Raw genomic sequence first — 27333 nt, forward strand, 5'->3', positions numbered from 1 at the left:
AAAAAAAAACAAAAATATAAAGAAAATAAAATATTGGGGCTGGAGGGATGGCTCAGAGGTTAAGAGCACCGACTATTTATTCCAGAGGTCCTGAGTTCAATTCCCAGCAACCACATGGTAGCTTACATCCATCTATAATGAGATCTGGTGCCCCCTTCTAGTGTGAAGACATACATACAGGCAGAATGCTTTATAAATAATAATAATAATAATAATAATAATAATAATAATAATAATAATAATAATATAATGCTGTATACACAGTAAATAAATCATTTAAAAATGAGGAGGAGAGTGAGAGAAAAGGAAGAAAATCTCTGTAGGCTGAGGCTCAGAGGTTAAAAGCATCCACTGTTCTACCAGACTTCAGATCCCAGAACCCAGCTCACAAACACTTGTAGCTTCAGCCCCCAGGGCTCTGACACAGACACAAGCAAGCATTCTGACTTGGTTGGGTGCTGGGAATTGGAACTGCTGAGCCATCAGTCCATCTACCCCCTGTACCACACTGTTTTATAAAACAGGATCTCTGGTTGGCCTACCGCTGACCAAGTAAGCTCTGCTGGCCAATAACTCCTAGGACCCTCCTGTTTCCTTTTCTCCATGTTAGGGTCACAAGTGTGCACCACCATGCCTGGCTTTTTCATAGATTCATACAACAAGCATTTAAACCAACAAGCCATGTCCATAGCTCAGCTTTGTAAAACTTTTTGTGCTGTTGTGTGTGCTGAAATCGGAACAGACTAGGTTTAGGAAGAAAAATAATAACATTTTGCTTTGTCTGAAGAATGTCATGGGAACTTTTAGATATCAAGAGAAAAGGAAAGTGGGTTTTCACCAGGGCATGAACATAGAAACACTAGGATAGAGAAGGAAGGACAGCCATACTGTAACAGTTAGCCAGAAGTGGAAGACCCTTCAAGATCCATCACCTGTCATTGAGTTGAGTTGAGGAGACCCAGGTGCACAGTGATGCGTTTGCCTTCAAGGCCCCTCTTGCCCACCAAGTGCCCAGAATCCACCCTAAGCAAGCCCTCTCTCCCCTCTCCCCCTCACAGGTATGCCATTCTGACCAAGGCTACCTGGCCTGTATGGAGAGGAGATGAGAAACAAGGCGTTCTCCATCTGCTGCAGTCTGTCAACATGGACAGCGACCAGTTCCAGCTTGGGAGGAGTAAAGTGTTCATCAAAGCCCCAGAGTCTGTGAGTACCAACTGCAGTGCCGCGCCTTTCCTCCCATCATGCCTCTGCCAGCTGCAGCATCACACAGTCCGATGCTGGTGCTCCTCTGCCTCATGCTTTTCATGGCCTATTTTCGGGGAAGCCTGTCCCCTCTACATCTCCTCACCTTCTCCACCAGCCTTACTCGCTTGTCTCATGGCATTCAGTAATTTGATAAATTTCACCCTATAGAATAACTCCCTGTCCTTTTTCCCCACCTACAAGGGCAAAGGCCGAGACTGGTTAAGTTGCTTTTATGTAACAAAAGCTGCCCAAAGTTACTGGGCTAATTACTTGTCTCATTACTACAACAAAATACCTGGTAAGCACCCTAAAGAAGGAACCTGTTGGTTTGGCTCCAAGTTCCAGGGAATATGATCCACTATGAAAGGGATGTGATGGTGTTAGAAGCTTGAGGCAGTTAGTCACACAATATCCAGTCAAAAGGTCGGGAGCAATGTATGCTGGGGCTTACCTTTCTTTTTATTTTTTATCTGACACTGAATCCACGAAATGGTGCCACTCACATGTAGAGTGGGTCTTCCCATCTCTGTTAACTTATATAATTCCACTTAGACATGCCCAGAGATTTGTTTCCATGGCTACTACAAATCCCATCAAGTCAATGAGGTTAATGATCATCTCAGTTAGGAATATTGTAAGCCTCAAAGGGACTCGTTTGTGCGCTAAGGGAAGCTCAGGCTACTGTGTCCTCAACTAGGTTACACCAAACAGCCCAGTTACACATGGAGAATTCTAAGAGAGAAGCTGGAAGACCAGGAAGAGCTGGGGAAGTCTCTTAGGGGGCAATGAGACAAGAGAAATTTCTATCCTGTGGGACCCAGATACCACAGAGCCAGCTCTGTATGCACATTTACAGTTCATGAACTTGCCAGAAGTCTACAGGAGAATCATGGAAACTTTTATCTATCCCGATGTGGATGTGGGCTATGGGATCCTAGGGAGTATCTTCACGTGAGGGGGGAGCCTAACAAAACCCTGAGTAATTCTGCCCCCCTAGCTCTGGGGTTGTAGAGTAAGGACATTGCTTTTTAAGTCGGAAACATTACTGGAACTGAAGTTTGACATCACCTTAGTTTTCTTTCCTGTTGCTGTAATAAAATACCCTAACGAAACAGCTTCAGGCCAGGCAGTGGTGGCGCACACCTTTAATCCCAGCACTTGGGAGGCAGAGGCAGGTGGATTTCTGAGTTCGAGGCCAGCCTGGTCTACAGAGTGAGTTCCAGGACAGCTAGGGCTATACAGAGAAACCCTGTCTTGAAAGAGAAAGAAAATAGTTTGAGGAAGAAAGGCTTCATTGAGTTCACAGTCCATAGTTGCTAGAAAGTCAAGGGAGCAAGAACCGAAAGCAACTGCTAGTCACATCCATATCCACACTCAATAGCAGAGGGCAATAAATTAGTGCATGCATGCCCATGGTATACTCACTATTTCTACTCTAATACAGTCCAGGATCTCCTGCCAGGGAATGGTGACATCCATAGTAGGCAGGTCTTCCCACTCAATTAGCATAATCAAGATACACCTGCCCCAGATATGCTCATAGGAACAACCTTGTCTAGATAATCCCACATTTAAGACTCCCCTCTCTAGACTATGTCCTGCTGACAAAACTAGCCCTCATAGGCATCATCATTTGTTGAGGTTCCCATAACCATGACTGAAGTCCATTTCAAGGATTAGTGGTGGAAGAGCCCAGGGATGTAGTTCAGTTGATGGAATACTGGTTTAGCCCTGAGTTATATCCACAGCATTGCATAGGATGAGCGTGTGACACAAGCCTATAACCCTCATAATTGAATGGTAGAAGCAGGAAGATCAGATCTTCAAGGTCAGCCTCACTTACATAGTGAACTTGAGGCCAGCTTGGACCACATAACACCCTGTCGATTTTCTTGTTATTATTGTTATTGTGTTGTGCTTTTTAAAAAAGAAATAATGGTGAAGTTGGAAACCTTACTTATCAGCCCAAGAGGAAATAGCATTGGTATGAATAGTGTTGCAAGAAATAAGCAAATTCTGGCTGGGCAGTGGTGGCTCAGGCTTTTAGTGGTCAACAGCTGCCGGGAGGAAGGGAAGCTAAAAAAGGACCAAAATAAACATGGGTTTCAGATATAAATGCCAAAGCTCAATTAAATCAGAATAAAAAATCAGAGAAAACTATTGAGGCCATTTTAATAATACATGAAGATTTTCATGTCAAGAGGCAGAGGCAGGTAGATCTCTGTGAGTTTGAGGCCAGCCTGGTCTACAGAGTGAGTTCCAGGATAGCCAGTGCTAGAGAGAAAGAAAGAAGGAAGGAAGAGAGAGAGAGAGAAAAAGAAAAAGAGAAAGAGAAAAAGAAAGAAAGATAGAGAAAAAAGAAAGGAGAGAAAGAAAGAAGAGAAAGGAAGAAAGAGAGAGAAAGAAAAAAGAAAGAAGTAAGAGAAAGAGAGAAAAAGAAAGAAAGAGAGAAAGAAAGAAGGAAGGAAGAAAAAGAAAGAAGGAAAGAGAGAGAAGAAAGGAGAGAAAGAAAAAGAAAAAGAAAAAAGAAAGAAGGAAGAGAAAGAGAGAGAGAAAAAGAAAAAGAGAAAGAGAAAAAGAAAGAAAGATAGAGAAAAAAGAAAGGAGAGAAAGAAAGAAGAGAAAGGAAGAGAGAGAGAGAAAGAAAAAAGAAAGAAGGAAGGAAGGAAGACAAATCTCACAGCAATCTCCTTTTCCTGATTCCTGTTCCATTCGCAGGAAGAGCCCGAGACTTAGAAGTGTTGAAGGCAGTAGCTGAATGGCAGAGCAAGCCATAGATATTATTGAAGACCTACGTGGCCCCCGCCAGTAGACCTGTCTATACGGTGGTGGTAGCACTGCACCACACTGAGTTATTCCTAGTCTCACTGCAATTTCGTTTCCAAATATAAGATGAAAATGTTGTGTCATACGCCATTAGGCAACCCACAGAACAGCTCCTGTTCTATCTAAAACGGGCTGGAGTGATTAGTCAGGACAACACCAAGCTCCAACATCTCATAAGGATCACTTTCCGACTTAGAAAATCTTCATGTATAATTAAAACGGCCTCAATAGTTTTCTCTGATTTTTTTTTTATTCTGATTTAATTGAGCTTTGGCATTTATATCTGAAACCCATGTTTATTTTGGTCCTTCTTTAGCTTCCCTTCCTCCCAACAGCTGTTGACCAGCTCTTGATTCCCTTTTCTCCATCTCTGAACTTGTGCATGCGTGCACGCCATCACCTTCCTCTCCCCTCCCACTTCCTCTTCTGTTCACATCTAGCCTTGACTTGACAGCACTGTTTCCAGAGTTTGTTTTGTAAAACCTGCCTTACCTAGCTAGAGAGATGCTTAGTGGCTACAAGAGCTTCTTGCTCTTCCAAGGACCAAGTTCAGTTCCCAGCACCTGCATGAGGAGCTCACGACTTGCTTCCAAGTTCAGAGGAGCCAATGTCCTCTTTCACCCTCCAGGGGCACCCACACTGCCACATACACATAAATAAAAATAAGTCTTCAAAACAACAAGGTCACTTCATGATTCTTGTCCCGCCTCTTACATGGTTGCCCAATACACACCAAATAATCTCTTTTCTTCAAAAACTGGCTTAAGGCATCAGATCCCAAAGAGTTTATGTTTAGTTCTATGCAACTATATGTTTGATTTTTCTCCTGCTCTTTATTCTCACACCTCCCTAATGTCTAACCCCCTGGACTTTTAAGAGGGAGGAAAGCAATAGAGAAATACCTAAAACCCATCTAAACTTTAAAATAATCTCTTGTCTGTTGGGAGCTGCAGGTGTCACCTCCTTTCTTTCTGGTCACAGATTTATTATGTATGTCCTGCCAGATTAGCTGTGGAAAAATGGGAAACCAGCCTCAGTCAGAAACAGGAAAAACCAAGATGGGGAATATCAATGAGCGTTGTCCACAGGCAACCATGGAGCTCAGATTCTAAGCATCTTGCAGTTGCTAAGCTGTGGGCCACATTTCAGGACTAGAAATATGTCCTTCACTCCAGCTGGGACTCCGCTGAAGGCCGTACGGCTTGGTGTTCCTCCTTACTGGGATTTGCTGTTCTGGATGTTTCTAGGCAGCCAGGGCTGTGGTCGAGAGACACTGACCGGCAAGAATGTGGTTCCTCTAGAACACAGACACAGATGAATACAGACAACAGTCACAACTTCCTTCAAACCAAGTTCCTTGCTTGCTTCTGGAAATTTTTTTAAAGACTTATTTGTGTTGATTTTTATTTATGTGTGTATGCATGTCAGTGTGGGCATATGTGCACCTGAGTACAGGTGCTTGCAAAATCCAGAAGAGGATGTCAGAGTCCCTGGAGCTGTGAGCTTCCTCAGGTGGGTGCTGGACACCAAAGTCAGACCCTCTGCAAGAGCAATAAACACTCAACTGCCTATCCTCTCTGGCCTCTTTCTGGAACATTTTCGCAATGACTATACATTATCTGTAGAGCTTATATTGGTCTGTTTTATTTTTTTCCCCTCAGTGGCTACATAAGCCACTATATAGGAGTGGGTGAGGAGTTTCTGCAGTTTTACAAGCTGATGAAGTACAGATCTAGAGATAGCTTTGTTCTGGTGAAAAGGGGGCTGGTCACTGCCTAGAAAACTTAGATCCTCTGTTTAGCCCTGCCCCATCTAGGTCTGTCCTTCTCATCCTGAAGTGAACAGGTGTGTGCTGAGGCATTGGACAGTCTGAAAGGGTTCCTGACACTCGGTACACGATAGCTCCGATAGTCTTCATGAGTCCAAAGTGCAGCTGACTGTGAGACGGATCAGCATGAGCTGTCTGCATGACCTGGCTCTCCAGAGTCTGATTTGGGCATTTGCTGTGCCAGCTCTCCGGAGAGTCCAAGACTAACTGCTCAGTCTGGCTGCAGCCACCGTGGTTTCTGCCCTGCGCCCTAGTCGCTCCTTAGAGACTGCATGAGGCAGGAAGTCTGGACTTCCATGCTACCAAAAGTAGGGCAGCCCTCTTCCCACAGCAGCTCAAACTCAGTTCTGGCAGAAACTGGAAGGTTCTATTCTGAGGCTGTTCACAGCAAGCAACATCCGCTCATTTGCTCTGGCTACCTGCTTCCTCCTTAGACCAAGGAAGAGGAACACGCCATAGAAACTGTGAGCAAGGGAAGGTGGAGACCATGTTAACGTGTTCAGACTCAGCCATTTTCCTTCCCGTTGAGGGAAGAAGCGTAAATAAGATGTGGGTAGCACTCATAAACAATATCCCACAGTAATCATTTTATGTAGATAAATAAAAGAAGCTGCTCCTTATGTATTTCTTCAGTGCACTGAGCCTCCTTGGAAGAACAAACGTTGATGTTCAGGTGTCTGGGGAGATGGCTGAGCAGTGAAGAGCGCTTGCTGTTCCTGCAGAGGACCTGAGTTCCCCATGGTAGCTCACAACTAACCTTAACTTTTAAGTTAACTTAAGTTAACTAACCTTAACTTAACTCTACTTTTGGAGGTCCCAATCCTTTGTTCCGGCCTCCAAAGGCGATGGGTGTGTATGGTACACAGACATACACACAGATCACATGGATTGGATCTTACATGTTCTCTCTGCTGTCACAGTTGTTTCTTCTAGAAGAGATGAGAGAGAGAAAGTACGATGGGTATGCACGTGTGATACAGAAAACATGGAGGAAGTTTGTGGCCCGCAAGAAATATGTCCAAATGAGAGAAGAAGGTATTTTCATTATTTTATTTCACCCATTTAACATTTAAAAACATTTTTTATCGTGTGTGTGTGTGTGTGTGTGTGTGTGTGTGTGTGTACATACATGCGTGTGCACGCCTCAGCTCACAGCAGAAATCAGAGGACAACTTGAAGAGTCAAATCTTCCATTCCACCCTGTGGGTCATCAGGTTCGGTAGCAAACATCTCTACCTAGAGACCCTTCTCCCTGACTCCAGTGAGCAAAGCTTGAGAGTCAGTGTGAGGACCCAGAGTGCTGGTACACACCTTCATCCCAGCACTCAGGAAGCAGAGGCAGACAGATCTCTACATCTGAAGCTACCCTGGTCAACATAGTGAGACCCTCTCAAAAAATAAAATAGCTTGAGCTTAAATAAGATTTAAAAACTATGGGCTGGCCGGGCAGTGGTGGCACACGCTTTAATCCCAGCACTTGGGAGGCAGAGGCAGGCGGATTTCTGAGTTCAAGGCCAGCTTGGTCTACAGAGTGAGTTCCAGGACAGCCAGGGCTACACAGAGAAACCCTGTCTCAAAAAACCAAGAAAAAAAAAATGTGGGCTGGAGAGATGGCTCAGTGGTTAAGACTGCTCTTCCAGAGGTCCTGAGTTCAATTCCCAGCAACCACATGGTGGCTCACACCCATCTGTAATGGGGTCTGCTGCCCTCTGGTGTGTCTGAAGAGAGCAATGGGTGATGTACTCATATGCATAAAATAAATAAATACATCTTTAAGAGAAAACAATTACAAAATGTTTCTTCTGCTGCCTACAGCATGTGTTACCTAATCTCACATCATGTAGAATCTTTGTGTGCTTCATGCTGAGTCTCCCCGCCTTCTCCTTTGCCCCACTGATCCATCTTCTTTCTCTGCTCTCCTGGGCATCCTAGCCTCAGACCTGTTGTTGAACAAGAAGGAGAGGAGGAGAAACAGCATCAACCGAAACTTCATCGGGGACTACATCGGGATGGAGGAGCGCCCGGAACTGCAGCAGTTTGTTGGCAAGAGGGAAAAGATAGACTTTGCCGACACAGTCACCAAGTATGACAGGAGGTTTAAGGTATGCGCTGCCACCCACCTCTTAAAAGAGTCACAACAGAGTTCTCATTTACAAGAATAATAGCTTGTGATTTTGCGCATGGAAGAAAAATTGTAAAAACCCAGATAAGTTAAAAAAAAAAAAAAAGATAGCAGCCAACAGTAATCAAGCCTCGCCGTTGGCATTTGTGCATGTCCTTCAGAACCTTTTTATGCAGACATATTTGCATGTTTAGTTTTGCAGAATAAGGTATGCATTAAATGTCCTTTTATGTCCTGTTTGTTTGTGCCAGGAAGAACTTCCCACACTAATATCTTAATATAAATCACTTTATATTCCTGTGTAGTATTCTATTTAGTAGAATCTTTACATTTTACTTTTGTTCTGACACAAAGTCTCATGTATTTGAGTGGTCTCAAATTCCATTTGTAGCAAGCATGACCTTGAACTTCTGACCCTCTTGTCTTACCTCTGGAGTGCTGAGATTACAAGTACACCACACCATGCCCAGTTTATGTAGTGTAGGGGCTTGAACCCAGGGCTCTGTGCATGTTAGGCAGGCACTCAGCCCCCTGAGGCACGCCTGCAGCTGAACTTTCAAAAGACAACTTAGTAGAAAATAATAGCAGAGTAAATACCAGCACTGGCTTAATAAGGAAGATACTGTTTTGCTACCAGGAGGTCACTCCTTGTACCCTGACAATGGGCCAGCTGCTCTGGGGGTGTGCTTTCGGGGCTCCTGCACTGCTCTGTAATGAGGTAGTCAGCCATATATTCTAAAGCATATTATTTGTTTATTAATGACTGTCTTAGTTAGGGTTTTATTGGTGTAATAAAGAGACACCATGACCAAGGCCTCTCTTATAAAGAAAAACATTTAACTGGGGCTGGCTTACGGTCTCAGAGGTTTAGTCCGTTATCATCATGGTGGGAAGCATGGCAGTGTCCAGGCAGACATGCTGTTGGATCTTGATCAGAAGGCAGCCAAAGGAGACTATGTGACTGAATGTAGCTTGAACATAGAAGACCTCAAAGTCCACCCCCACAGTGACACACTTCCTTTAACAAGGCCATACCTCTTTAATAGTGCCACTCCCTATGGGCCAAGCATTCCAACACATGAATCTATGCGGCCATTCCCATTCAAACCACCACAATGACTATCTATAAAATGAAAATGGATCATTTTTTTATATAATGTGTGGATTCCCAGGGAAGTACCTACAGACACTGGAGGGAGGCCTGTTTGATGACCATGATGTAACAATCCTTTTTAAAGTCACTGTGTTTGAAGGTTTCTCTGAGACTGTCCCTTTACACTTAGTGTCCTGATACCTTATTATAGAACTACATGCAAATGCCATCCTATAAGTTAAAAACACGCCAAGCATTATTATCCTCATGCATGTCCGCCTCTTCTCTGTCATGGGGCCTGAGTCAGTAGTCACACAGTAGCCGTTTGACACCCAGGACAGCAGCAGTGGTGTATTGTCACAGTTGTCTCTTTGACCATGTCTGGCTGCCTTCTGAAAGTCCCTCTCCTCACAGGGTGTCAAGCGAGACCTGCTGCTAACCCCAAAGTGCTTGTACTTAATTGGAAGGGAGAAGGTGAAGCAAGGCCCGGACAAAGGCGTTGTGAAGGAAATCCTGAAGCGGAGGATAGAGGTGGAAAGGATCCTGTCCGTGTCCCTCAGGTGAGCGGGGAATGGCTGGGGCAGGGCTTCTTCCGTGGCTCCTCTCCACATCACCCACCATCTGCTGTGCCAACTAACCACCAGGCTCATAACAAAGAGAACAGAATTTCCATTCTCCAAGAAGACCTGGGGCTAGGGATGTGGCTCGGTTGGTAGTAGCTTGGCTAGTATGCAGGCAGCCCTCCCTGGGTCCTGTTCTCTGCACTGCATTAACAGTGTATTGATGCCAGTCTGCTGTCCCAGCACTTGAGAGGTGTAGACAAGATAATAAGAAGTTCAAGGTCACCTTGAACTGAAATGCTATCTCTCCTGGGATATATGAGATCCTGTCTATGAATGAATGACTCAATCAATTGATGAAAGAAATATATCAAAGAAGGGCTAGAAGAGATGGCTCAGTGAATAAAGTTCCTTGCTGTCTAGCCTGATAACCTGAGGAGTCTCTCCTCTCTCCTCTCTCTCTCTCTCCTCTCTCCTCTCTCCTCTCTCCTCTCTCCTCTCTCCTCTCTCTCTCTCTCTCTCTTTCTCTCTCTCCCTCCCTCCCTCCCTTCCTCTCTCTCTCTCTCTCTCTCTCTCTCTCTCTCTCTCTCTCTCTCTCTCTCACACACACACACACACACACATACACACACACACACACTTTTTTCTTTGAAACAGAATCTTGTTGTACAACCCTGGCTAGCCTGGCACTCACTATGTAGACCAGGATGCTCTCGAACTTGCAGATATCCACCCGCCTCTCCCTCCCTAGTACTGGGATTACAAGTATGCACCACCATGCCTCATTTATAAGCTTTTAAAAATAAAATGCATATGGTATCTACTGAAGATCTGAACACTGTAGTCTCAGGAGGTCTTAACAGGATAGGAGTGAGGTTCCAAGAACAAGTTGCGGCCTAGACAAATTCCACCAATCAAGTAACACTCCTGGCCAGTGTCCTTATAACATTTCAGTAATATAACTCCTCTATGTGACAAGTCAGGATAATTGCTCTCACTGAAATGGACCCACAGTTCAGGGCTTCGTCCACGGCCTCCCTACTCAGAAAGCAGGGTCTTCACATACTCAGGCCCCTGACCCAGACACATTTGTAGTGTGCCCATCCTGGCCTGTGTCTCTGCGGCTTCTCCTTCTGGATAAAGGGCTAGGCAGGACAGTGAAACTAAATGTTTAAAACGCTAATTCAGGATGTGGGAAAATTCTAAGCCAAGAAATATACCAGTGTTCTCCCTCAACACTACCTCAAGAAGACCCAGGGTCCCCGAGGCAGGCTCTGGCTGCTCTCTGGGTCATCTTTATGCTTTGGTTCACTAGCTGTGTTACACCCTGCTGGCCACATCCTTCCTGCCCACCACTGGTGTTCTGATGAACCCAATGGGAAGATGCTCTCTCTTTTTTTTTTTCATGCCTGAGAAAACACAAGATCAGGATATAACTGGGTGAGCTAAAATGTGCTGCCTGTTCGTGATAGCGGTGGTGGCTAAAAGCTAGGATATCACGCCTGGAGGCTGTTGTTACGAAAGCTGGAAGCCTGGTTTTTCTGCCCGTATTGCCCAGAACTGTCTTTGGTCCATCAGAATTCATCATTTAACTAGACCCTCACAAGGCTGGCCACCCTGTAGCCAAGCACCTTCTGTCCTGTTACTGCATCTTTAAGGTTTATCCAGTGTGATGGGTGTTTACTCTCCAATTCTTCCTTCTAGGGAGTAAAACAAGTAAACTTAGTAAATCCAGTTTTTTCTTCACCCCCCTCCATAGCATGCATGGTCTGCAGGCCCATTTCCTTAAGGCCTTGGCTTTTCAGACCTTCCTAGCCTCTAGGCTTTTCTGGTTCTAAGGGGAAAGCCTGTAATTTTAGTCATGTCTGCACATCACAGCTACCGGGCCTCCCGCTTACCAAGACTAATATCGTTATCCCATTTTCTTGACACATTAGGTTTAGGCCAGCAATTCACAACCACGTTAGTTAAGCAACCAGGAGGATGGTGGGCTATGCAGGATTGAGCCCAACATTGAAATTAATCATGGTAGCATATTCCTGAGTGCTGGTGTAGGTGTGATTGTGGGGACCTGTCTCAGAACACTTTGATGTGGGTGTAAAGAAAGCAGCGAGTAGCTGTCTTGCGCTTCAGGAAAAAAATGTTGCAACATCTGTGTGTGTTTTCAAGAATTTATGAGTCTTACTCGTTGGCTTTTGGCTGAACTAACAATCTTCAGATTTGCTTCTCTGGTTCAGACTATCAAGTATCCCACAAGGTTGCTCTCTGAGCCCACTACTAACTCTTATAACCTAAGCGACAGTAAAAAGTGACTCCCAGCCCCCTCTTCCGACAGTCCAGCCATCCAAAAGCAATTAAGAAGCAGTCTGAGAAATGTGCTCAGTAGTAAATATTTTATATGGAAGGTCTAATGTTCATTTCCTTAGGTATGATAATGGTCTCGTGGTTACTTTTATATATAAGAAATTGTACCTTTTAGTGGCATATTCTGAAATATTAAGCATAAAATAATATAATATTTATACTTTGCCATATACTTGTTCTTAGCCAAAAGGCTGAGAAGAAACATATAGCCTTTGCTTTAAAATAACCTAGTTAGTGTAGGAGAGTCTATAGAGTGAATAAGCCCAAGTATTCTCTCCTTCTGTCCTGTGGATGCCAGAGATCAAACTCAGAGCCTCAGGCTTGGCAGCAAGCATTAGCAGCTTCCTCAGTCACATGACTCTGAAGCCAAGCTGAGGCTACAGGGGACTGTGTCTTAAAGTTGGGAGACAGGGGAGTGAGGAGATGGCTCAGTTGGCAATGTGACTGTTGACCAGGCAAGAGGACCTGCGTTTGATTCCCCAGCACCCAGAGAAAAGCTAAGCATAGTGGCATGCTCCTGGAATCCAGGCATGAAGGAGACAGAGACAGGAGGATCCCTGGGGCTGAGGATCAGGTTCAGAGAGAGACCTTATCTAACAAAGTAAGGTAGAGGGTTTCTGGCTTGCGTGGGCGTGTGTGTGTGTGTGTGTGTGTGTGTGCATGTATGTGAATATGTGAGTGTGTGTGTGAATGTATGTAGATATGTGAATGTATGCATATATGTATGTGATTATGAGCATGTATGTGAGCATGTGTATGTGTATAAGAGTGTGAGTATGTGACTGTGTGTGAGTGTATTGTGCAATTCTGTGTGAATATGTGTGTATGAGAGTGTGTGTATATAAGTGTTTGCACATACGCTATTGTGAGTGTGTGTGTATGTGTATATTGTGTGTGTGTATATGTGTATGTGGGTGTATGCACATGCACAGAGCCCCTCTCACTACATGCTTTACTGGTCTGGGATGGTATTAAAATCTGAACTTGCTGCCTGTGATTCAAAATGAATGAGATCTAATTCCTGCCTCTCAGGCTCCCTCCACTCATAGAATGGGAACAGACACCCAAGTGAACTTGTGACCTGTAGGCACAGAAGCTTCCAGGAGGATGGGAAGGAGGGGGATGGACCTCTCACTTGACAGTCAGGGGATCCTGAAATAGGCCTAGCACACACACTGTAGGGAGGTTCTAAATCTGATGCCTTTAGTCCAGCGCTTCCCAACCTCCCTGATGCTGCAACCCTTTAATACAGTTCCTCATATGGTGGTGACCCCTAACCACAAAACTATTTTCATTGCTACTTCATAACTGTAATTTTGCTACTGTTATGAATTGTAATGTAAATATCAGAGAGATAAGGTCTCTCTCTGAATCTGGTCCTCAGCCCCAGGGATCCTCTTGTTTCTGTCTCCTTAATGCCCGGATTCCAGGAGCATGTGTTTTCTGATGGTCTTACATGACCCTGTGAAGAGGTCATCACCCACACAGGTTGAGAATCACTACCCTAGTGTCTCTGGGGGACAGAATTCTGGAAAAACTTTTTTAAAAATTCAACTCCCTCTTTATCTTCCAGTTTTTTTTAAAGGATCATTTATTTTATGGTCAGGAAAAATGGTTAAAAAGACTTAAATAAAGACACACTGTGTTTGGAAATGGCCTTTTAAGCTTAAAAAAATAAAACTTCCTTTGGGGCTCTAGTCTATGTTGTAACAGACACTTTTGAAAAGATGACCTGTTGGTTAAAAGAGTGGAAAAGAACTTTCAAGTGTTGTCAGCAATACAGTAAACCACAGGGGAGGGGAACTCGGAGCCAATTCAGGCAGAAGACCTTTCAGATAGGGCCACAGGCCCTGTAGGGAGTTGCAGTTTGTGTGTATAAAAAGACGGGGGTGAATCCAAAAACAAGTCTGATTTTTTTAAAAAAGAGTAAATAAACCTAAAAGCTTTGTTTCCAGTCCCAGGAGCCTGGGCTGAGTAGAGGAAGTTTGACTGACTTAAGAGAAGAGCTTTTAAATCCATAGCTGAAGTGTCCAAACCCATCTCTTATTCAGATACATGAACTAACTGGCATGAATTTTGAGTCTGTTTGCATGCATGTGTGTGCTCATGTACACACACACACACACACACACATATGTACATATATGTGTATACATACACATATATGAATTAAACAGATGACACTCAAGTCTAAGCACATTAAACCCCTCAAGCTGTTACTCCATCGTCTTGAATAATGAATAGTCTTCCAGAAAGCACCACCAGGCAAGCAGGCTTGTCCAGACAAGTCAGACCTAGAGTAACACTAATGGCCCATTCAGGGAAAACTGGTCAAGAGAGTAGAACCTCTTGCCTGGGTGGAGACCTAACATTCAAGTAGGGTAGGTCAAACACCTGACCAAGAGACCACCCCTAGGAAGGTGGGCTCCCTTTAAGCCATGTTAAAGAGATAGGTGGAATAATTATTCCTTTAAGGATACTGTACTTTTCCTTCCTAGAATTTCTGTCCCCTGGTACAGTTCTTCCTAGACATCAAGAGGTCATCATGAGGTTCATTGTAATTATAATCCTGAAAAAAAATAGGTTAATCTAAAGTTTTAAAAGCAGAAGTGAAATTTTAAATGTATTTTTAGTTTTCCCTTTGTTTTTATTTTATATGCATGAGTGTTTGCCTGCATGCATGTCTGTGCGCCACTGCACATGTGTAATACCTCCAGTGGTCAGAAGGGGGCATCAGATCTCCTGAGATCGACATTATGGACAATTATGAGCAACCATCTGAGTGCTAGGAATCTAACCAGGATCATCTGGGAGAGAGGCCGGTGCTCATAACCTCTGGATCATCTCTTTAGGCCTTAATATATATTCTTTAAATATAGACTATTTGTTCTTAATTTTGAAACCACATGGAAGTGTTTTACTTACCATAGTAGTTAGCCATCATTTTTTATAAGGAATTTTAATGTGTGTGTGTGTGTGTGTGTTGCACATGTGCAGGTATCCTCAGGCACCAGAGGAACTGTATTTACAAGCAGTTGTGAGCTGCCCAAAGTGAGTGCTGGAAATTGAATTCAAGTCCTCTTAACCACTGAGCCATCTCTCCATCCCCTCACCTTCTCTTTGAAAGCAGATTTCATGAGTTTTATTACGTAGTTCTTAGTCTGTGTTCTGTTTTAAGCGGTGCTATTCCTTTTCCTTCACGATTACATTTTCTTTACTGGGAGGAGAGCGGTGTGCACAGTCCAGAGCATGCCTCTGGATATCAGAGGACAGCTTGCAGGAACTGGTCCTCTCCCTCTACTGAGCATCTCCCCAGAACCAAACTCAAACTCAGGCCATGCTTGTCAGCTGGAGCCTTTCCCTGCTGAGCCATCTCCTGGTCCTGTTTTACATATTATGAAAGGGAGAGAAGAGAAAGGGGAGGTGAGGGTAGGAACAAGGGAAAGAAGGTAGGAGAAAGAGTTTAATCCCAGGAAACAGGGTGTGGCCGGAAATGGGGCCACCCTCTTGCCTAACCTGGCGCTAAACCATTGTAGACAACCTGCTTCTGGGTCGGGGTTTTGTACCATAGCAGAGCAGCTACCTCACTGCGATCTATTAAAAGTCAGCTCTCGACACAAAGGTTAAAAATAAAAAAATAAAATTAAAAAAAAAAAAAAGCTTAGTTTTCTGGTACAGGATGTTTTTAATGAGTAAAAGTTATACTGAGGGGCCTCGTATATAGCTCAGCGGTATTCATAACAGGTTCAATATGTACAGTGCACAGTGGTACAGTGATCCGTGATTAGCATGCCTACCCTTCTCCCTGCCTCCAAATGATAGTGACAGAGCAAGTGGGTGAGCAGAAGCATGGCTCGTGCTAACTGTGCCTGATCTCTTTCAGTACCATGCAGGATGACATCTTCATTCTCCACGAGCAAGAGTATGACAGTTTGCTTGAGTCCATCTTTAAAACGGAGTTCCTGAGCCTCTTAGCAAAGCGATACGAGGAAAAAACCCAGAAGCAACTACCTCTGAAATTCAGCAATACGTGAGTTGGGATATGGAGGTGGGGAGACCTTCAGGGTGGGCTGTGTGGTCTGACTGGTTCCATCGATTCAGCAACCCCTACCCTGGGTACTTCAATGTCTCCAGGAACAGCCTGGGGGTCATGGGCTAGGGTCACACTAGAGTCACATTTGTGTTTCCACAAAATAATCAAATCATCAAAGGACAGGTTTTCTTTATCATTTACACAAAGATCACTCAAGTAAGACAAGGGAAAGCAGGCATAGCAGAGTAAGGGTAGGGCCAGGGCAGAAGCAGGAAAAAGTGACTGGAATAGGGGTTGACTCCCCAGATGGTTGGTGGGAATCAGGACTTAAGATATGGGTAGCAATGTCTCATGTCTTGGCTCACCCTCACGTTTCTTGGTGAAATGTTCTAGTACACAAGACATTACATATTGTTGAGCTTTGAATCTCACATTTGCTGAGTGAGAGTTATTCAGCTTTTCTTAAATTTCCCTGTCTATAGAGTAGAAATAGGGTTCGTCTCTTCTTACTCATAAAAATTAGGTAATCATAAGACTATAACACCAGGATGAAGGAACCTGACAATAGACAGCGACTTAGAATTGTTATTAACTTGAAAGAACAGAATATACAGTGCATCACATAGATGTACAGACAGCATTGCTTTTGGCTCAGAACTCAGGAGACAGTCCTCCATAGCAGGAAAATCAAAGCAGAAACTTGAAGCAGGTGGTCACATCTTTTCATGCTCATAGTCAAGAATAGAGAGAAATTAATGTACGTGTGCTTACTTGTGCTTGGTACTCTCTATACATATACAGTCCAAGATTGCCTGAATAGGGAATGGTGCTGCCCACAATGACCTGGGTCTTCCCACATCAATTACCATTAGTAAACAAAACAAGTCCCCCACTTGCCCACAGGACAACCTGATCTAGACAGTACCTCATTGAGGCACTCCCTCAGGTGATTCTAGATTGTATCAAGTTGATCATTAAAACTACCCGTCATCCCCTCCATCTTATTTGGGGTTTGTGTGGGGTGTTTATTTGTTTGTCTGTTTTCTGGATGAGTGATGGTAATAGAATAATGGAATTTAACTGAATAGTAGCCAAAGTGTACACTATGGGACCTTCCACCATCTTGTGTCTGACATCTCCATCCTCCATACAGAAAAATAAAAACAATGATAGGACATCAGAGAAGTTGTTCCTTCCTCCTGTCCCTCAGGCAGGCACCTCTGGCCATCTTGAGAGTGAACCTGTGATATGACTGAGGAAAACTGCTCACCCACAGGGTCCTCACAGATGTTGAACTCCAAATGCCTGTGCTTCTGCCCTGGCAATCACCTAGCAGCTGTGCCGTGCTGACGTGTACCATCCCGTTTGAAGGCTATATGGTTTTGGGTTGATTACATTATGTGGTTGTCACTTCTCCTGCAGCAGTTAGTTCATGAGCACTGTTTTCTTACAAGCTCCTTCTGGCTCATAATTTCAATTAATATGCTTGTTGCAGCCTTGAACTGAAGTTGAAAAAGGAGAACTGGGGTCCCTGGAGTGCAGGGGGCTCCCGGCAAGTGCAGTTCCACCAAGGCTTCGGTGACCTGGCCATCCTTAAGCCCAGCAACAAAGTGCTGCAGGTCAGCATTGGACCCGGGCTGCCCAAGAACTCCCGTAAGTGTTCCGGGGCTCTGTCTCCCCTGGTACCTTGTACCTGTCTCTTCTGTGCACATCTGAGGACAGGAGTCAGTGTTTCCATTGTTGGCTGTAGTGGGGTTCTCAAGAGATAGGGCAGTGCAAACTAAAGCAATGTTAAGGAGCAGGCTGGAGCTGCTAAATGAGTGTACTATTCTTGTGCCTGGTATACCTGGCATTTACATCCTAGCTGTGTTTAAAATCATTTGTTTAGGTAGGTATAAAGACAAGAACCTGGAGGCTGGGCGGTGGTGGCACACGCCTTTAATCCCAGCACTTGGGAGGCAGAGGCAGGCGGATTTCTGAGTTCGAGGCCAGCCTAGTCTACAGAGTGAGTACCAGGACAGCCAGTGCTACACAGAGAAACCCTGTCTCAAAAAAACAAAACAAAAAACAAAAAACAAGCAAACAAAAAGAACCTGAATTTGGGGCTAATGAGATGGCTCAGTGAGTAAACAAAAGATGCTTGCTACCAAGTGTGATGATGTGAGTTCAATCCCTGGTTGCTTATTCCAGGTCCTACCAGAAGAAACACCATCACAAGCAGAGGGTATTCAGGTGGAACTAAGAACAATTACCCAATGAGAGCTGCCCCTGCTCCCCCAGGTAAGCCAAGCATGCACCATGCAGAGCGACAACTGAGTCTCAACCCATAACTTACAAAAGATGTTTGGAGAACTAGAGAGATGTCTCAGTGTATTTTGTATTTAATCTCCAGCACCCACATAAAAGCTGGGCACTGTAGCAATGCACTTGTAATCTCAGTGCTGGGGAGGTGGAGCCGCCGTTATGTCGTGCCTTACCTAATCAGTGAGCCTTAGGCACTCGTGAGAGACTCTGCCTCAAAAAACAAGGTGGGTCACTCCTGAGGAACAATTCATGAGGTTGACCTCTAACTCCACATATACAAATATACATGTGCACGTGCATGCGTGCACACACATACACACTAAGGAAATAAAGAAGGAGTGTTTGGGGAGAAACCCATCAGCTAATAAATACACAGCAACCGTCTATGTGATCCTGAAATACAAGAAATTAAGTCAATGAGCCACATTGTGACAGAGAGACCAATGTGGTTTTCATTACCCAGCTCTGGTCACTTCCTAGGGCAGAAAGAGACAAATGAGTTCCTGTGCACCATGGCAGAGCACTCCTGGTTTTACTATGTCAGATGCTGCCCTGACGAGCCCAGGAGGTTTCTGGGTATCAGGCCACCCATGCCAGGCTTCGTCCACATACCGAAGCAGTGGTTCAGAACTAGTTAATGGCCTGTGAATTGCTAGAAAAGTATCTGTCCATAGTGAAATAAAATCCAGGCAACATCCCCAAAGTAAAGTAATATCTGAGAGAATTACAAAAGTTCAGATCATAAACTGTCCCCAGCTGGGCGGTGGCGGCGCACACCTGTAATCCTAGCACGGGGGAGGCTGGGAGAAGCGGATCTCTGTGAGTTCCAAGCCAGCCTGGACTACAGAGAGAGTTCAAAGGCACCCAGAGAAACCTTGTCTTGGGAAAAAAAGAGAATGTTCCCAGAGTAGAATATTAGTCATTGTAGGATAGATCTGAACATGTCATTTGGGGGCCATATTTGAGTCAAGTCATAGCAGACAAGAGGATCCTATTTGCCTCAGTGCCCAAGGTAAGGAGTAGTTAATCTCCTGCTCCAGGATCTCACACTTGTTCTCTAAGCATGAACATTGAACAGCAATGGGAACGGAGCTCTTCTCTCCTTTGGAGTCTCTGTCACACCTTAACCAGGATTTCTTTCCTCTTTTTCTTCTTCTTCTTCTTCTTCTTCTCCTCTTCTTTTTCTTCTTCTTCTTCTCCTTTTTTTAAAGATTTATTTACTTATTATATGTAAGTACACTGTAGCTGTCTTCAGACACCCCAGAAGAGGGTGTCAGATCTCATTATGGATGGTTGTGAGCCACCATGTGGTTGCTGGGATTTGAACTCATGACCTTTGGAAGAGCAATCAGAGCTCTTAACTGCTGAGCCATCTCTCCAGCCCCTCTCCTTTTCTTCTTAATCCTCGGGGAACATCCAAGCTCAAAGGGCCCCAAGAGAAGCAGGGTTTGCATTAGTGTTATTGTACAGTGCTGGCCTCTTGCCAGGACTGTCTGGAAGCTCCTGAACCTCAGCTCTGGCCAGAGGGCCCTCCAGCCAAATCAGCCCACAGTGCACCTGCCCTTCAACATAGCCCCCAACCTCTAAATGACACTCCCCCCCCCCAGTCAGATGAGAAATTACTCACTACTTTTAAATTTCTCAGGTATGTTTATTTATTGGGAGCAGGTATTGGGGGAGGGGTGTGTGAATGTGTGTGTGTGTGTGTGTGTGTGTGTGTGTGTGTGTCCATGTGCTTGTTGGTAGTATGTGTGCAGATGAAAATGAAGAAGGGGGCGCATATACATGTTTGGCACATCTGTGTAGAGGCCAGAGGATAACCTCAAGCGTTGATTCTTGAGGACTGTACACCTTGGTTATTTTGTTTTGTTTTTGAGACAATGTCTCTCTAAATAGCCCTGGCTAGCCTGGAACTCTTTATGTAGACCAGGCTGGCCTCTAACTCACAGAGTTCCACCTGTCTCTGCCTCCCAAGTGCTGGCGTTAGAGGTGTCCACCACTGAGCTCACCTGTACCATGTTTTTGGTAGACCTGAGGTCTGCCAGTTAGGCTAGACTGAGTGCCCACCAGCCCAGGGACTTCCTGTCTCCAGCTCCAGGTGCTGGGATTACAAACATGAGCCACCATCTCTGGCTTTTACCGTGGGCAACGGGAACTGAACTCATCCTCAGGCTTGCAAGGCAACTGAACTATCCCTTCAACCTTGATTCCTTAGGATCTTAAAGTTTCCCAGCTCATCACAAACCATGCTTTTATAAAATGTAATAAAAAATGAATTCATAAAACAATGAAATTTGAAAAGCACATAAAATACAAGCCAATTTTTTTTTGTTATTAATTCCAACAGGCATAAAAATACGTCTGCTGAGTGCTTATTCTCGGTCTCTGAACTCAGTGTGGACAAATGAGTCTCTGGTGACTTGTGGATACTCCCTCCTTTCCTGTGCTCTAGGAAACATCCCACTGTAACAAACTTCTTTTCTTTCCTAAGCGCTCTTGGCAGCAAGTAGGGCCTCAGTGTTCTCCCCACTCCCTTCTGTGGGGAGCCCTTCAGATTCTTATTCACTGGGTCAGCTAAGGAGAGAGTCTTATTTGTCTCAAATGTCTGGTTTCCGTCCTGACTGGAGCCTGTGGGAGGAAATGGCAAGCGCGCTGGCTGCATGAGACTCAGTACTCCTAAACGCTCCGCCCCAGAAGGCTGCCGTTCAGAACAGGAACTCGCACCATTGTTGCCAGTGAAGGGAAAGCTCGCTTGTACCTTTAGAAGGGTGTCAGATAACAGAGAAATGTATGCATATCAGAGCTAGAAGAGAGCAGGTAAATGCTGGACCAGTCTCCTTGTTCTTGAATGAGGACGCTGACCTGAAAGATTAGTGTTGCTATCAGAGCCAGAGCCAGAACTGAGCCTCTAAGCTCAAGGCCACTCCATGCTACTGTAGAATTCTGCAGTTTTCTGGTGTGCACAACTAAAGTGGGCCTCAAGGAAGATCTTTCTCTTCTACACTGCCTGACATGTCAGGAAAAGAGACAGGGCTGTGTCATACGTGGCAGGGGGCAATGATGCCTCTATTTTCAAGAGCCCAACCACATCATCCATCCATGACTCTCTGGCTAATGCAACTTTGGAGATCTTATCTAGAAGTCTCTGGTGCACAGACCTTTCTTTGTCCGGTTGAGCTGGCTGTACTGCTGCCCTCACCTGTGCGGAGCGCTCACCCCCCCCACCCCCCCACTTCACACAGCCGTCTTCAGCCGAGGGCACCTGAGACTGAAGGGACTCTAGTCAGCTCACAAACGTGGCTAGAGCAGACCTTTCCCTTCTTCCCAATTTCCTCTGCCTTGTTAAAAAACTGTTAGACTACATTCCTAAAGCCAGCCACCAAGGTCTACTCCTTTATTTGGCCACTTCCTCCTCCTGAGGCTGAGTACCAAGGTCCAGCCTTCGAAGTATTGAAGTCGAGCAATCAGAAGCCCACTCTGGCTCACATAATCAATATGCCCAATCAAAACTAAACACCTCATCATAATGGGCTTCCTCTTGTACCTTTATAAACTGTCATTTTCCTATGTGTCACATCTGTCTCTATCCAGAGGCAGGCCTTTGTCCCATCCCTTGTTCCTTTCCTCCTCTTCTTCCTCTTCTTTTTCCTGTCTTTGTCTCTTATTCCCTGTCCTCTGTCCCTCTGGGGCAAATCAATCTCCTTTGTGCTGAGAACTTGGTTTTGGGGGGTCCTAAGCCAATACCGTTTCTTACGCTGACTCCTCGGAAATGAATGGCCAGCTGTTTAACCCACTGCCCACTGCCCTCTGCCCTCTGCCCTCCTGAGTCACCACCTCACAGACCTGAAAACTGCTTCCCCACTAGCTGCAAGCTCAGCTTGCTCTGACTGTGGGCTTTGAAATCCAGATACCTAGAAATCCTGTTGCCACATTCCACAGGCCTGTCTGACACACTTCCTAGGCAGGTGACGTTGCTGCTATCACGTTGTCATCCCCAAGTATAATCTGATTCAACAGTTATACCTCAGTAATGTTGGGAGGAAAACAGTGTATTCACTTTCTTACAGTATATTACTGGTAGTAATACTCTCAGATGAGGAAACTGGGGACCAAAGTAGCCAACTCACTTGCCTTCCACTAGTTAATGGAATAAGCATAGAGAGAAGCTTTTGGCAAAGCAACAGAAACTGACCTTTTTTCTTCTCTTTCCTCTCTAGGATGCCATCAAAATGGAGTCATAAGAAACCAATTTGTGCCTCCTCCCCATGCCCTTGGAAACCAGAGGTCCAATCAGAAAAGCCTGTACACCTCTATGGCCCGCCCACCCTTGCCAAGGCAACAGTCCACAGGCTCGGACCGGTTGTCTCAGACGCCAGAGAGCCTGGATTTCCTCAAGGTTCCGGACCAGGGTGCTGCTGGGTAAGATTTCCCATGCTGTGTGACAGAGCCAGTGAACTCTAGTTCCACCAGTCATGCAGAGGGTTCAGGGGCTCTAAGACAGTGCTGAATTCTCAAGTTCAGTTTTCTACCCAAGTGCTGCAATCTTGGATCCATGGCTGAGGGGCCAAGTTAAAAGTAGCATCAATCGCCGGCAGAGGCAGGTGGATTTCTGAGTTCGAGGCCAGCCTGGTCTACAGAATGAGTTCCGGGACAGCCAGGGCTACACAGGGAAACCCTCTCTTGAAAAACCAAAAAAAAAAAAAAAGTAGCATTAATCATTTCATCCCCTCCTCTCACCAGCCACCTGCTCTCAGGTCAGCCACAGGAATCTGCTACTCGATAAACTTTATGTTTTCCTCCTGCATAGTTGAGGGATGATGGTTGGTTGCTTTTTTTATTTGTGTCTGTGCCTACAGCTGCATAAATGTAGCAAGTCATGGCTTTAGCAACATTTAGAATAGGGTACCAGGGTCTGTGAAGAAATGGCTCAGCAGTTAAGAACACATAATGTCTTTGCAAGACCTGGGTTCTGTTTCCAGCAGCCACATGGGCAAGCTTATAGATTGTTGTACACCAAAACTTCCTGAGGAGACGTAACACACATCTACCCACCCCAGATAAAGAACCCCCAACGAATCAAAGTATGGATACTCCCAAAGTCCACCTGAGTGAACCAATGAATTTTACTTCAAGGTTATTTAACAGGAATATGGAGGAAAGGTAACAGGAGCAGAAATGACTCAAAGACAGCTGCCTCCCACAGGCCCACCCAACCAACATACTTGACAGCCCACAAAAGCTGGGAAACCCGGAGCACACTGTGCAGCCTGCAGGCGGCTCAACAGGTTGAGTCCTTTCCAGGTGACTCTGGTTTAAACGCCTTCCAGGCAGCTGGTCTCAGAGCCTTCTTTGCAGCTTTTCTCCTCCGAGAGCCTTCTTTGCCACTCAGCTTCACACACATACGTGCACACACTCACGCATGCACACTTGCACACAAATAAATGCCTTTCTGAAAGTACTTAAAAAGCATCATATCTTCGTGTCCTATGAGATGTGAGTGTGCAAGCGTATCAGTCTTGAAAGCTTCACGGAGCCTTTGCCTTCTAGTAAAGAGAGAGCCTGAAAAAGGAAGGAACCTGGAACCATGGGTAGCTATTCAAAGGACTCCCAGTTAAGAAAGGGAAGTAGACCTTTGTGGTCACAGGAATAGAACTGAGGTCAGATGCAAGACCAGTGAGGGAACTCTGCTAGGAAGGCTCGGTGAAAGAAATATATCTTAGCCACACACAGATGAACGGCCTTAAATGCTAAGGAGTACCGTAGAATTCAGGCTCGGGGTGTCTGGTCACACTAGACAGGATTGTCAGATGCACAAGTCAAGCCTGAGGGAGAGTTATAACTTAATCTCTATTACCTTATGTTTTAGTTTGCTTTCTATTGCTGAGATAAAATACTCTGACCACAGCAACCTGGGGAGGAAAGGGTCTGCTTGGCTTCCATTCCAGGTCACAATCCATCGGCGAGGCTTAAAAATCAAGACAGGAACCCAGAGGCAAGGATCGTGGAGGAGTTATGCTTATTTGTTGGCTGTCCGGCTCACTGAGCTAGTTTTCTTATACAATACAGGCCTCGGCTCTGCCTAGGGATGGTGCCACCCCAAGTGGGCTAGGCTCTTCCACATCAATTATTAATCAAGACTCTTTCTCACAGAGATGACCACAGGCTAATTTGATCAAGGCATTTCTTTAACTGAGGTTCCCTCTTCTCAAATGACTTTAGGTTGTGCCAAATTGACAATGAAAACCTATCAGGCTCCCTTGTGCTCCTCCTGGGCACCTCTATGGCTCTCCTGGGCACCTCCATACCCTATTGTCTTCTTGTTTCTTTTGCCTCAACCACTTTTTCCTAGAGACCACACAGACTTAGTGTTCTCTCCCAGAATTCCATTCCCCTATCAAGTCTTACCTTATCCTCTCCTTTGAGCTGCAGACAGCAGGCACATTAATCTTTATTACACAGGTGGCCAATAGTAGATGGATGCTTCCTTCTCTTTTTTAAATAGCTCTATCCCACTAGTTGCCATGGCGCACACAGTTGAGTTGACTGGCTTAGCTTCTTGCTATGGTTCTCAAATCCTGCTGTTCACCAGAATTGCCAGAGGGCTTGCTAAATCATCTTTCCCCACCTCTTAAAATTTGAATATGGTGATATGTGTGTGTGTGTGTGTGTGTGTGTGTGTGTGTACATGTCACACGTGTGGATTTTAGGTGTCACTTTCTTACCATCTTACTATTTGAGACATGGTCTCTCACTGAGCCTAGAGATTACTAACTGGCTAAACAACCTGGCTAGTCAGCCTTAGTAATCCTCCTCCCCCCACCACCCCAGCTCTGGGATTGCAGCCACTGGCTGCCCCATCTAGCTTTTGATGTGGGTCTGGTTATCTGAACTCAGGTCCTTATACAGCAAGCCAAGTACCAAGAGAACTGTCTTCCTGGTTACATCTCTACCAGGTTCCCAGACAGTATTGATGACAGTCATCCAAGAAAGGACCACATGGTGACCTTCAGAAGTCTGATGGACAATTAATGTCTGATGATAAGGTTCAAGGGAAGGTGGGTGGGAAGGCACTGTCAAGGTAGTGGGTTTTTCACTGGAGGCCCCAAATGCTATTCATATGCATAAGCATCCCTGAAATAGTCACAAGATTCTTCTTGGGCCCTGTTTTCTGTTCCCAAGTAGGCAGGGGGAGTATAAGCAATCACCACTCCAAGTCTCCTCGCTCTGTCTGCTGGCTTTCTACTTGCTTTGGTTTTGGCAAGCAAAACCATCTTTTCAGCCTGCCTTGCAAGTTGCAGACTTGCATATGGGCCAGGTGGGAGTATCTGTCAGCCAAAATAGGCAATGTAGAAACGCTGGGTCTTGGGTCTTCACCAAGGCTGCTCCCTTCCAGCCCCATTTAAGTCTTACCACACCCTTCCCTGCCTTCATTTCCTGATGCCAAGTGCCTATGCTGTTGTCGTGGAGAGGAGCTGGGGAAGAACTGTCCAATAGGCAGTATGACTGTCCTGCCTGCCATATGTATAACTCTGACATTAGCACAAAGTTCAGAAGCCGCAAGAATTCTAGCCAGCCTCCTCATTATAAACTTAGGGCTGCTTTGTAGATAGTCCTTAAAAAAAATAGAAACTTAGCTGAGCATGGCGGCTCTGCATATCATCCCAATGTTTAGAAGGCTGAGGCAAAAGGATTACTTTAAGTTTGAGTTCCAGGCTAACTTCAGCTAAAGACTGAGACCATGTGTCTAAAGAAAGAAAGAAAAACAAAAGGAGGTGGGGAAGGAGGACCTAAGAGATGGTTAAACGGTTAAGGAACACTGGCTGCTCTCACAGAGGACCTGAGTTCAGTTTCCAGCACCCATGTGGTGGCTCAGAACCTACTTCACTCTGGTTCTAAGGGGATTAGATGCTCTCTTTTGGCTTATTGGAGTGCTGCATGCAGGTGCACATACAAAATCCACACTTACATAAAATAAAAATAAGTATTTTTCTAAAAAAGCAAACAAGGGGATAAGGGTGTAGGAAGCTAGCATTTATTTTCTACGACACAGGTTTGAAAATTTCGTTTTTAATGTGGCAGAAAACTTGGCTGCGGCATTTTAGGAGCCTTGTGGTTACCTAAATTTCACAGTTTCTCTTTGCCAAAAGACAAACTGTTGAAGCTCATAGAGAACCCCAAATTTCTCCATAAACATGAGGATTCCTATTGAGATCAAAGTGCCAAAGACTCACCTTGAATTTACCACCAGAGAACCAGACCACCACAGCCTCCTCTCTGGTCCTTCGCATCCTGGCTTTATCTTGCCTTCCTCTCTCCCACCCCTTGGCATTGTTTTTCCTTACAGGCATGCTTCACATAGCCTTTGTTTCTGTCGGACCTTGGACCATGGCTAATATCAAATGGTTTCATCTCGGGTTTGCTCGAGAATGTATCAGCTTAGTTTCCACTTAGTCCGTTGGTTTTGGAGAGAGCAGGAAGTTCACTACATTCATTATCATTCCAACAAAGTCTATTTGTCTGTTTGTCTCCTCCCCTCCCTCTCTTCCTCCTTTTCTTTTTTCTTTTTTCCATAGTTTTGGGGATGGAGCCCCAAGCCTTAAGTGTGCTAGGCAAGTGCTTTAGCACTGAGCTGCGTCCTCAACCCCCCAAGCTTCCTCAGCCTTGTTTTGTCCTCAGCACGTCTGTCTTCCTTCTCCAAATGACACCAAGCTATACAGAGGGAGTCGTGGGTTTTCAGCCCCTTTGTGATGCATTCAGGGTGAAGCGCTACCCTGATTATTTTTCCAGTCATGGCAGTGCATACCTTTAACCCCAGCACTCTGAAGTAAGACAGATAGTCTCTGTGAAATTCAGGCCAGTCTGGTCTACAAAGTGAGTTCCAGGCTTTCCAGGGCTACATCGTGAGACTCTCCCCAGATTCATAGCAGCTCTTGATCTGGCCATCAGTTGGGCTGGATA

At 45.1% G+C, this 27333-nt stretch overlaps 1 protein-coding gene across 1 annotated transcript in view; it reads left to right on the plus strand.

Annotated features, from left to right (window-relative positions):
- Positions 1 to 27333, plus strand: part of Myo1e (myosin IE) — a 197290-nt gene that overhangs the window by 156241 nt on the left and 13716 nt on the right. Inside the window, exons 19-26 of the mRNA XM_031345151.1 lie at positions 1059 to 1203; positions 6820 to 6934; positions 7832 to 8001; positions 9529 to 9674; positions 15922 to 16068; positions 17567 to 17724; positions 18262 to 18351; positions 22593 to 22794. Coding sequence (XP_031201011.1) covers positions 1059 to 1203; positions 6820 to 6934; positions 7832 to 8001; positions 9529 to 9674; positions 15922 to 16068; positions 17567 to 17724; positions 18262 to 18351; positions 22593 to 22794 — 1173 coding nt within the window. The remainder of the gene's footprint in view (positions 1 to 1058; positions 1204 to 6819; positions 6935 to 7831; positions 8002 to 9528; positions 9675 to 15921; positions 16069 to 17566; positions 17725 to 18261; positions 18352 to 22592; positions 22795 to 27333) is intronic.

The sequence above is a fragment of the Mastomys coucha genome, unplaced genomic scaffold (assembly GCF_008632895.1).
Source record: "Mastomys coucha isolate ucsf_1 unplaced genomic scaffold, UCSF_Mcou_1 pScaffold23, whole genome shotgun sequence".
In the NCBI taxonomy this organism is placed as follows: domain Eukaryota; kingdom Metazoa; phylum Chordata; class Mammalia; order Rodentia; family Muridae; genus Mastomys; species Mastomys coucha.